Source organism: Solenopsis invicta, chromosome 8, assembly GCF_016802725.1.
Source record: "Solenopsis invicta isolate M01_SB chromosome 8, UNIL_Sinv_3.0, whole genome shotgun sequence".
Lineage (NCBI taxonomy): Eukaryota > Metazoa > Arthropoda > Insecta > Hymenoptera > Formicidae > Solenopsis > Solenopsis invicta.
In genome coordinates this window covers 2,388,927-2,401,501 of record NC_052671.1, presented here as the reverse complement: position 1 = coordinate 2,401,501, position 12,575 = coordinate 2,388,927, and the positions used below count along the sequence as shown (strand labels likewise).

At 34.9% G+C, this 12,575-nt stretch overlaps 1 protein-coding gene across 1 annotated transcript; it reads left to right on the top strand.

The window, feature by feature from the left end:
- Positions 1 to 505: 505 nt before the first annotated feature.
- LOC105193724 lies at positions 506 to 12,419 on the top strand. The gene is made up of 8 exons (XM_039452473.1): positions 506 to 918; positions 8,816 to 9,584; positions 9,654 to 10,114; positions 10,189 to 10,263; positions 10,349 to 10,636; positions 10,822 to 11,049; positions 11,132 to 11,584; positions 11,954 to 12,419. Exons 1-8 carry the CDS (start codon positions 904 to 906, stop codon positions 11,972 to 11,974), a joined length of 2,310 nt encoding a protein of 769 aa, XP_039308407.1. The 5' UTR covers positions 506 to 903; the 3' UTR covers positions 11,975 to 12,419.
- The last annotated feature ends 156 nt before the right edge of the window (positions 12,420 to 12,575 follow it).

The following is a 12,575-nucleotide window of genomic DNA, read 5'->3' as shown; positions in this document are numbered from 1 at the left end:
AGATACATTAAATTTGAAGCACATTAAAAATTACATTAAATTGCATAACATTTTTAACAGTGTATACAATATTACATTATATAGATTACATTATAAAAAATTACATTATATAAGATTACATTATATAGATTACATTATAAAAATATTACGCGAAAATAAACATTATATTGTTTACATACTTTTTGTACATTACACAAATTTTAATAAACTTTGTTGTATATCATTAATAATAATTTAATTATCAAGATATAAGATGCTACAATATTGTATTGAAAAATCTTACGAAGAAATGAAGATAGTCAGTTCACGTTCGTGAACCAAGGAGCATTATATCCATGCGTTATACCTGCTTTAGGAACATTCCTTTTTTCAGGTAACTTTTTCGAGTGTTCATCAGCAGGTAGGGATGGAGATTTTCTTGAATAGATAGGACAACCCTCTGCCTAAATCACTGCACTAAACTGCAGGATCAGAGAGATCGGCACGAAGGAATCTTTGTTCTGGAGCGAGGGAAACGTGCTACGGAAGGGAGAGAGAGGTGTCAGGAAGGAAGGAGAGAAAATGTATATAAGTGACTTCAAGTGAAGACGCTCCAATGGACTCTCTCTTTGACCCTGGTCAAGTGCGCATCTTTCCTCCCATTTTTTCTTTTCGTCCCACCTCCCTTCCCATGCATGATCGTGCCGTTTCGATCCTGCGTCCTTCCACTACAACCTTCACCTTCACGCGGCGAGGAAGAGAACCGGGTTCTCGCGCTCGTTCGATCGCATTACGCGCTGTGATGTTGGCACAAGGCTGAAAGCTAGCGGGAATTCAATTTGCTTTAGAAGAAACACAGAGTGTGATTTTAGTTTCGCGTGCATGTGATATGTTCCTGGTGAAAAGATCCTGATTATAGGAGAGATGGATACTCGAAGAGTGAGTAATACTAATGAAAGATCGTTTATTATCGAAACAAAACTATTGTAGCAATTGTAGAATTGTACTTGCCGTACAATTAAATAATTCCAGAGCTTTCCTACGCAAAATGTAAATGATAGATATTCGGTTATTGATTGTGTAGTATCAAATTGTTATCAAATTACGTGTTTAATTTGTATAAAACATTAAATAAAATTTAATAAAATTAAATAGAATTTTTATATTAAACATCTAATGAAAAGAATCTATTTTTGTTATAGATATATTAATTATATAAAATAATTATAAAATCATAATTTTTCATCATTTATATTTATGCGCAGTATAAATACTTTTGAAAAATATAATTCTATTATACTGTAAATATTAATTAATTAGATTTTACGTATTATATATATATATATATATATATATATATATATATATATATAACTGTCAGAGCAGCGATTTGCATTTTTTTCAGCCGGAAACTATTATACTAATTTTACAATTAATATAGTACAGGTTCATAATTAGTAAATAAGATTAATACAGAACGTTTGTTATCAAAAGGCAATTTTTCATTATCTTCATCGTCTGCAATAGTTTCCGGCTGAAAAATGTAAATCGCCGCGTTTACGTTATACTGTTCTTCTAGTGAATTTAATGATGAATCACTTTAATGCGCTATAATTCCGTATACGCGCGGTATTGATAACGAGGCAAATCGTGTGTGCTGCACAATTACGATGTACCGAGAAACGCTTTGACTACATAAATCATATATACGTACATCTCTCTCTTTTGAGTCTAATTTATATTACATACGGATGAAATAAATGCGCCAGAATTTTCCGCGTTTATATCAAACATTTCATCATAATTAAGATTTTTTTGTAAATATGCATTATTGTAGAAAAACGAGAAGAGACTAAATATTACTTTTCAATTATGGTTGCATTTCTAGTGCACAAATTATTTTGTTTTTAGAAATTTACGTGCGTATATGTAAATATAATAGTCTTTTTAAAATTATATTGCCGTATATTTTAATTAATTAAGACAATTTAGTTTAAATATGTATATTTTTTTAAATATACAAAATTTATACCTTTATATTCTCAAATATAATTTATTGGACATAGGAAGAAGTCTTTCTTATTATTAATAAAAATTTACGCTTAAATTTTAGTCTCAAAATTATAATTTCTTTGAAAAAGCTGTTTTGATTTTGTACAAATTGTCACACAGTCATGTTCTTTAATTAGCCAAGAGAGCGCCATCGGAGCAATATGTTAATGTACTGCCCGTGTTGTGTTTCGAGAGTCATAGTGATTTATGCACATCGTGAATTGACGATAGCGCGAGTCAGAACGAATAAGTGACGAAGACGTAAGCCGCTTTCGAAGTAAACGATCAAGCCGGCACATCGCCAGTCGAAGAGGGAAACTCTTTCGACCGACCTAAATCTATCGCTTTCCGTTTGCATGTGTCGCATCCAGTCCCGATTTCCAAAAAAATACACGCAGCAGTGTAGATATTTCCTAATTAATTCTTTTTTCACGTTACAATTAGAAGTATTTATTATACAGAATATTTTGGAATTAATGGAAAGAAAACATTGAACGCGTTATTTCTTGTGAAATTTCCTTGTGAAATTGACTTGTATTAATAAAAGCGTAGACATAAACACTAAAAAATAAATAGATAAAATAATAAAAGCTAATAACCTTTGAAATGTAACTTGTTTTGTTGAACTGCAAAACGCAATAATTATTTCTACGTGTAATAATCATTGCTTTAATTAGCAGCTTAATTAAAAGACATCAGAGGAATATTAAAAATTGATAAATATATTGTTAAAAATAATAATTTTTAACCCGCATCATGTGCTGCATATATGGCACAAACAAAAAAAAATTTTACTTCATATTTTAGCTCAATTTTTGTTGTATTTGCATTTTTATTTAACAATTTTTTGGACAAAAAAATTTATGCGGGAAAGAGTTAACATTATTTTTTTTTTCCAAAAGAAAAGCTGTATTTATTATTCACTACTTTCTTAAATTTAGAATATTTTGTATTATACAAATAATATATAATTTAAAATTAAAATCTAAAGTATATCAATATATTTTTCTTATATAGTGTTGGCATGCTTCATTGTTGATATTATTATTTTATTATATCAGTACTCATATAGTTGATTCTTATAAGTCTGAACTTAAAATGTTATTGTGAATGAATTTTCACTCAAATGTTATAATAATTCAAGTTTAGTGTTGTTCTTGCTAAAATTTTGAGAGCTTAAAATAATTTAACAAGACTTTTTACAATAAAGTAATGTTAATTTATTTATTATATTCTAACATTTTGCAATTTATAAAGTGGAAAAAAAATAAAAAATTCTTAATTGTATGGATAAATTTTTAACCAGAACAATAAGAATAAATGTAAGAAAAATATTATCATATCACGGTTAAGTATTAAGAAGTCATAAATTCCAGAATTGTATTAGCACTTTAGAATATTGTTTAACGATCTTGAAATAAAAATCAACTATCAATATTAGTCTAATCAATTTTAAATAATATCTCAGACAAGACGCATTCGTACGTTTAAAATCGGGACACAAGATGTCTTGAAGATGTCTTAAAGACATCTTGGGCATCATAAGACATCTTAAGCACATTTTTAAGATATCATGTCCCGATTTGGATATGCGTGCTATCTGGGTCATTTAAAATCTTTTTTGCAAATATGCATAATGCTGATAACAAATAAAGTGCGAGAAATCGTTTTAAAGGAGACAAAAAGAAAAGTTGCTTTCCATTTACACGCTTTATTGGTTCAGAAAAGTGTCAATACTAGATCTTAACGAGCGTGTTATATCCATACAAACATTAAGCTTTTCTACTCAAAGTGTGCGTCACATTAGTCTCGATACTTTAGCAGTATATTGTTTTGACGGATGCAAGGCTCTCATTAGTCTCTCTGACAATATTAGAATGAAAATAAATGGAGTAGTTTATATTGCAATTTATATTGTAACATTTATTCAATGATAATAATTTTAATAAATATGTGACAAGTAAAAGTTAGGTGTACTAGTTAAAAGGTTTGTTTGCATTGACAAAACAAAGGTGGAACCTCCTTCCGTTTGTTACAAGTTTATGAAGTTGTGTTGTTAATAATGACGTAGTACCAATGTAAATCGCGTTCCCGTTTTCTGCGAGACATTTCACAAATATGATTTTCGTACATATATTTTTGTATGTTTTTCTTCTCGCTTTACGTACTTTCGCTTAATATGAAGTGTATATGTGACCTTTAAATTGCGAGAAGAAGAATACTACTAAAGAAGAACTGATAATACCGTCCCGTTTTCTAAGCAAGATAATAATTTGCTCAATAAGTTTCGTCTGTGCTTCTCAATTAATCGCAGTAAAGCATCAAGCATTGCTATTTCTTGGAAAAGTTGATATGAGGGGTCACGACAAGCGCTTTACGTCGTATTTTTCTTACACACGTCGAACTGGAGCAGCCCGCGATGTAAATACGATAGTTAACTCTCTCTGTCTCGACGCTCCTGTAATTGTCTCTTGCGCCGCTGAAGCACCGTTAGGGCTCGTCTTCTCTTGAGAAGATCGCGATCTTCTGATTTTCACCCGGCTATTCCCACGGAAATTTAGAATCTTGGAAAGTGACAGGATAATACTATTACATTTTTCCACAATCTTGGGCAACGCACTAAATAAATTATCTTTTAAAACTTTTACGAAAAACTGATGCCTCTTAAAATGCATTTCGCGTACGTTAAAGAAAAAGAGTAAAAAATTTATTACATATTTCTTAACAAAATGATTTAATTACGAGCTCTTATTTCGTATTACCAAAGGGAGCAGCGGCCTTTACTGAATAATACCGAAAGTTTCCACTGTAATATCGATCTCGTTGATGTTCGATCTCGATTTCACGAAGACGAAGACGTCTCGCAGAATTTCTCGTACGCGATGATCGTTTCATTTCGGGCGACGTTATCCCGTAATGAGAGCGCAGCCTCATTATCGGCAGCGGTTCGTCTCGATTAGCGCTGACATTTATTTTCTGACACACGCGCGCCCATATGAGGCACGCACACACACGCACACACACACACACACACACACACACACACACACACACACACACACACACACACAGACACGCGTGCGCTCACGCATCGTCGAGATTACACGTGCACGACCCCGCGCATTACATCGTCTTCTTCTCTCGCAGATCCCAGCTCGTCGTAATACCCACAGCCCACTTACCTACATTACTCGTTTTATATGTGCGCGGGTGCTACATCTTCACATCTTCGGCGACGAGTTTGTATACGCGCGCGCGGGCGCAGTGGCGTAATCAATTTTAATAATCGGACGTTTTAATAATTAATTTTTGCGGCAGCGTGAGACGTTCTTAATGAAAAAACACGCGGGTGACTTCCGCGCGGATACATCGCCGCTTTCAGGCGCGAACGATTATTACAGTAGAATTTACGATACCCTTCCTGTGTTATTAGCAAACACGCCGTTGTTACGCGGCGATAATTTATGCTGCTGTAAGAAAACGCGCGCGTTCGTCGAAGACAAGCGGTTATTATTTGCATCGGTGATAAATTGTCTCTGAAAAAATCAAAATACAAATACCAGGATTTATGAGTTTATGTAGTTACCTCGTAGCTTCATACATTTATGCATTTTTATTTTGGTCTATGCATTTTATCGATTCTGTTTGCAGCAAATTGTTTGTTACTTTTTTATAAGCTTTACGATATTATTTAATATTAAATGATATTCTCGAAATATTATATAAGTATAGTATATGAGAGGTGAATAATATTATTTACTTCAACATTTTTAATTATCGGGAATATTATCACGTTTGAATGTAATAATTATAAATTTTATGAATATTTTAAGAATAAAATAATTCACATTAATTTTTTAACATAAATAATATTTGTAGAACATTTTCATAAAATACTACAAATATTTTATAAAGTGGACGTATAACATTAATACAATATTTTTATAATATTAAAATAATATTAAAAATATTGAATAACATTATTTAAATTTTTAATAATATTTGTATAATATTTTAGGAATATTGTAACGTTTATGGAGTTTTTGAGATTGAATTTATAACGAAGTGCATTTGCACAAGTCGATTTTCAATATTGTAGTTACGCTGGTGCATTCGTGCATTAGCGTCCTCTCACCTTGCACTTCTGGGTCGAGACCCCGCTGGGTTGTGGTCGAGGCCGGTATATTTGCCAAGCAAGACCGAATAGACCCATAATTTTCCGTCCAAACGTGACGGTTAGAACGGCCGGAGAAGAGTATCGATACGTATATAAGTCGGTATTACTCGATACGATCGTAAACGGTCGACCTGTGTGCGAAATGGATGCTCTCCAGATGTTCTGGACGATCTCTAACTGAGAAATCGAACCTATCCGTTTCTCAGCAGATTTCAGACCTGTTTTTCTATCCTTAATTCCATCCTTGACTTAAGAGCGCGGAGTCACTATTATTCTCGATCCATACTTGATTAATACCTGCTGGGTATTCGTAGCCTACTGACTTCTAATTAACGTCCGTCTTAGGAAACAGCGTTGTGCTACATCGTTTCACAAATGAAGATATAATGTCGTACCGAAAGAATCCGCGCTTAGGAACAAGTAGGTTTATTTGCGCGCGTTGAATTTAATTATTAAAATGTACACAAATGTGAAATCTCGTGGCTGATGAAATTCGCGCGTCTAGTATTACAGTTTCATTGGAGTAGACGTTAAATACGAAAGGAAATTTTCTAAGTGCCGCGTGAAGTATCTCCGTGGGATAAGCGTGACAATTTTGATTCGCGCGTTACAGTCGGTCATCAGCGCGAGAAACTACTCTGCGTCGAACATCTGCGCATCGTAAACGAAACCACGTCGCGTCGCATCGCGTCGCGAATTGCACGTATTGCGCGTAGAGTGCAACGTAAAGTGCGACCTGGTCGGAAGCAATTTGCATAACGCGCTCCTGCGTGCGCGTAAAATCGCTGTAACGCATTATTAGAAGCGCGTTTCTCGCGCGCAGCGTGTGCGCGAGCGCGAGCGCGAGCGCGCCTCCTCTTTTCTTCCGTTTCTTCACTTTCCTACGCGGCTTCCGGTTCGCGGGACAAACACGGTCACCCGCCGACTTACTCTCGTTCTCTCTCACGAGAGCGTGCGGCGGCGGCGGCGGCGGCGGCGCGCACGTACGCGAAGAACTGGCACGTGAAGAGCTCTTTCTCCCTCGCATTCAATCAACGTGGGAGAATCTCAACGCTGCCGCGGGTGATGCGAATCGCGACAATTCCCGGCCTTTCTTCGACATTTCCTTCGTTTTCCTCGCGATCTTCCATAGTAGAGGCTTCCTAGCCACTGATTTCCTGCCTTCGAGAGAATATTTCATCGCGAATTTCGTAGAGATTTAACAGTGAAAATGTAATTCTTTCATCCCTTGGAGCGTATATCGGTTAATAATTTAGCACAATACAAAAAAGTATTTTAGCAAAACTGTTTTGAGTAAAAACAAATTAAATTAAATTAAATTACAATATTATATTTGGTACAATTTTTAATATTGTTATCAATATATTCCTTATTTTACTAGATCTAATAATTATAATTTAATTGTCATTATACTTCAATATTTTATTTATGAGATCCGTTCAATTCGTAATGACTCGAATATTGGGTCGTAGAAATTGTACATAAATTATGTTGCAAATTGAGGAAGTAATTAATGTCAAAATTAAAATATATGTACAACATGTAAAATGTATGTTTGAAATTTTTGTATCTAAATAAATTAAATATTGATCTTACATAGAAATACTCGAGTAAGGTTGGAGCAATTCTACTGGAATTGAAGCCGTGACCTTCGTGGTACATTCTTCACTTTATGCATTGCATCCGTATATCTTATGACCTCTTACCTCGGTAATGATTGACTAATTCAGAATCTCTGCAGGAAGATGATGATTGCGGAGTTCTATGTCGGTAAAATAGGCCGAAGAGTCTCGAAACCTCCAACGACAATTGCGCTTTTCACTCGGTTCGAAAGCCAATTTCGGAATTACGGATACGTAAAGAGCGTCGTGCGAAATCTAATAACGCTCAGTTTAATAAATTATGTTAAACGAATGTGAAACCCGAGGATAACTAACGTGACGAGAACATATGATTTGTGGCAGTTGAAAACGCAGTGGCATACCAATTGTTAGCCGCCTCGCGACTGAGTGATTTTTACGGCGAGGGCAATATTGTTCGTTCCCGCTCGTGCGTAAATTGCAGCGGCGCACTAAAGCGGGGTAATCAGCTGAATTTGGGACTAAGGAGAGGAAAACCAAGTCCAACGAGGACTCTATTCTGGAATAATAAGGGAGAAGGCGTCTAGTTTCACGCACGGCATACATAATCCTCGGCGTCGTAGAATGATTCTCATGGTGCGACCCAGTTCGCTTCACCGCACGTTATTCTCCGTCACGTCATTGACTGTTGCGGAAAGTGTACATAATAATGTAATGCGCACGAGATTTCGTTAGACAAATGATACCTGGAATATTGAGAAAGAGAAAAACAATTGTTGCATCCAACAACTTTAATAAGCATTTGAATCTCTCTCTCTCTCTCTCTTTCTCTTATTTAAGATTATGAAGTGAAAACTTGAATCACTAGCGGTTACTTTATCAAATTCCATTTTTAAGTGGAGATTTCGCTTCCAGTATCACTCCTTCTTGATACTGTAAATAATTTGCAGATGAAATATAAGTATTTCTAGTTAGTAATATTAATATCCTTAAGTCTTCTCTCTAACGAAGCGGTTTCGTGTTTCAGATTTGTCTGTTGTTACACTTACTGCTGCTGATCTGCATAGTCAACGCGATTACCATCCAAAATGGTTGGAGCAAACCGAGTAACATTCGACGCGTTCGCAAAATTAGCGAGTATCTTGTTCCACCGCCACTGCCAAGGTTTCCACCGAACAGAATCCCAAGAGTGGCAAACTTTCATGCAACCGAGAAACCAGGCTACTTCATGCGCTTCATGAATTGGTTGAATCCCTTTAGTTCCGATTCTTCACAATCGCCGCCCCCGCTGCAGCAGGAACCCCTTTATCCACCGAAGGTCGTTCAAACTCCTTTGTCACCCGCGGCAACCTACAACGGTCCTCCCCCCGTGATTTATGAGAAACCACCTCTTCCCCCGTCCTTGAACGATCAATCGGCATATCCTACCTCAATCAAAGCTAGGAGTTGCAATTCTTGCAACAAAGTTCCCTGGATGCCGATGCAACATGCTGATTCGGGAGATCACGCTTCATACGTACCACCACCACAAGCGCTTGTATCGAATGACGGATACGTGTCTGAAACTCAACAAGTACCTTATGACGCTTATCATGCTGCCTCGCAAGAAATTAGAGTTCCGGACTACGCTTTCAATGCGCCATTGCCCTCTGATAAACCGGTGCCAAATCCGTTTCATTTATATCCTGGAGCGATGCCGCCACTTTTCGACGCAAGCAATTTTTCTGAACAATTCGTTCTCAATGAAAATTATAATAAATTGCCAACATCAGTTTCTGGGAATAGTGTTTCTACAGGTAATAGCTCTTTTCTAAATGTAAAGCTTACTTCCAATGGTGAACATAACGAACAATTTGTGTATCCAGGTCCTTCGGGTGGAGAAATATCTCAAAAACCATACACTCCTCCTATTTCGGATTATCCAGTTTCAGGGACATTGAATAACGAAGAACATTATGACGTAACGGGATCAAGTGGAAATTCCGATCTAAATTGGGAGTCAAACTATAACAATCATAAAAATAACTATCTGCCCACCACCACTAACGCCGCCGAGAACCCTCTTGAATCTGTGTCCAATTTAGACCTATCCATTGGACTGTTTAAAGATTCAAATTTTGAAATAGCACCGGTGATAGATTTCACGTCGAAGAATGAAAATTGGACACACACGTCTTCGGTACCGTCGAACTCTAATGCGTTTACGGACTCTAAGAGAGATGAGATCACGACAGAGCCTAGCGATAGGTATTTCAAGACACGTCCAAGCATCGCTTCAACGGAATCTTATCTCCCTACGAATTTCAAAACGACGACTGCTGCTGTGGTAAAGAAATCAATGATCAATAATAGTGTAACTCAGACTTTTCCAAAAGTAATCAAGAGTTTATGGTTTTTCAGAGGTATAATATTGCTCCCGACGAAGACGATGTATGGATAGATGATTATTCTCCAGAAAGAGAACCGAAGAAACAGGTGATACGGTCATGTTTCTAGAAAAATCTTCATAAAGATCTTCTTAAATTATCATAAACTTTATTTCTCTGATTGAAATTTTTAGGTACAGGTCATAATTCCCTACACATCTCAGCATACACCATTACCCTTCAAACCACAATCATTCCACGAGAGAAAGATTTCTAACACTAATGAATCCAATTATCGTGACGATTATGTCGGTGAAGCATCAAATGTCAGAACCGAAGTGGTTAGGCCTCCAAACTCGTCACACGTCCAATCTCAAACTACTGTGGCGATGTCCGAAAGTACCACCAATAAATCATTTAGAAAGGACAATGTCATAGATGGATTTAGATTGCAAAAGAATATCGACAATTGGACGATACAGGTACATCCTGTTTTTTTAAATATATTTGTAAACAAATTCTATAAAATAAATAGAATCTATAAAATTTGTAACAATAGAATGAATTATATAATTATTAACGTCAAAAATTTTAATCCTGCTTTTGATATGTTTACAGTAAATGTGATAATAAGAATAATGATGATATCATGTATTCAATTTCACAGGCATATTCACAGGCCACGACCGTTAGTACAGAGAGAGCATCGACTCCTTCTGCCTCGAATAAACCGTATCTTTCCGGTTCATCGAAACAGATACCTAACGAATACTTGACAACAACCGATGTAACTAATTCTCATAATTCTAAGACTTTTACTTTGGGCGGATTCAGCTTCATTGATCAAGAATATAAAGATTCGACCAGCAACCATAAGGAAGGACCACGAATAAAGGTAATTAATAAAAATTTCAAGGACATATCAATAACAAGAAGTATCTTATTTTTTTATTATATTTTTCTTTATTATATTTAAGGTAAAAGAAATTGAAAAGTCCTCGACTGAAAATCCAACCGGTGCTCCCATCGTGCCCACGGAGAACACGTGGCAAAAATTTCCCTTAGGAATTTCTTCGGTGAACAAAGAATTTGTCTACATAGTGACGCCTGAGCCAATTGTATCTACTCCTAGATCAAATACCGAATACAGAAAATTAAAAGCATTAAAAGATGCAGAAAGAAACAAGAAGGAATCAAAGGAAATTTCTCAAACGGATATAAAAAAAACGGAGAAGTCTGATACATTCGATTCGATCGAGAAAGCCTATCAAGTGCTGCCTCAGGCTGTGAACAATTTGGCTGTGGCTTCTACAGGCCCAGAAAGCGTTTCTTTGTGGAGCATTATGGAGCACGAGGAGTTTGCGTCGCCTGCCGATGAATACGATAACAACGACACTGAATCTCCTACGTTGTATTCTAAACTCTCAAAGGCACGTATCATTATTATAATTTAATTAAATCTATAATTAAACTCTTTATATCAATAATTCATGTTTTTATTTATTTTTTTTATTTTAAGAATTTCCATTTCTTTTTCAAAATTTGATGTTCTACTTTAATTAAAAATTTTTGAATATGCCTTTTTTCAATAACAAAACATATATAAAAAATTTTTTATTGATACCGATATTTAATTTAATGTTATTTCCCGAGATACATTGTTTTACATTATTAAAAAACATTTTTATCTTCTGAGGTTTCTTAATTGAAATTGTACAGATATAATTTTATTTTGATTTTGATTAATGTTGAAAACTTTTTACGTAATGTTTAATATTTTTTGTTTAATATTTTTACAGGAGTCACGTGCCAAACGATGACGCATCAAGTGTAGAAAATGCTCAAGACAATTTTTTATGCATGTGTAGACGATTTTGATAATGTGTTTTCGTGAACAAGATGAGCGATTGTGAACTGGTATATTAAACTAGTGTTCTTCGACCTCATTCCCAAATAAACTTTTTAACTTCATAATATTTAATACAAATAGGTGAACTCTTCTGAGTATTCTACGTATGTGCGTAAGTGATTATTGTGGCCAGTGCACCGGATAAATATATTTTGTAGTCCGGATGTATGTGTTTTTATAAGTTTTATCGTAAGTCTTTTTTATATATTTAATAAGTTTAAAAGTAAGATAGAAAACTATAAGAAACTAAAGATATGATGTATATTTGCATTATATTATCACATCACAATTTTCAAAGTTGACGATTATTCAAATTCTCGTAAATAAACATTTTAAGTTTAAAATTTGAATTTTTATGCGTACAAACTAAAAATTTGAATAATTTGTTTAAAAAAATTACGAAATTATTTTCAGTCATGCGTTTAAACAATTTGAAATAAAAAATGTTATTTTTATAATTATAAATGTGTATGTGTATTTTATATATAAAATGCACACATATAGAATTAATT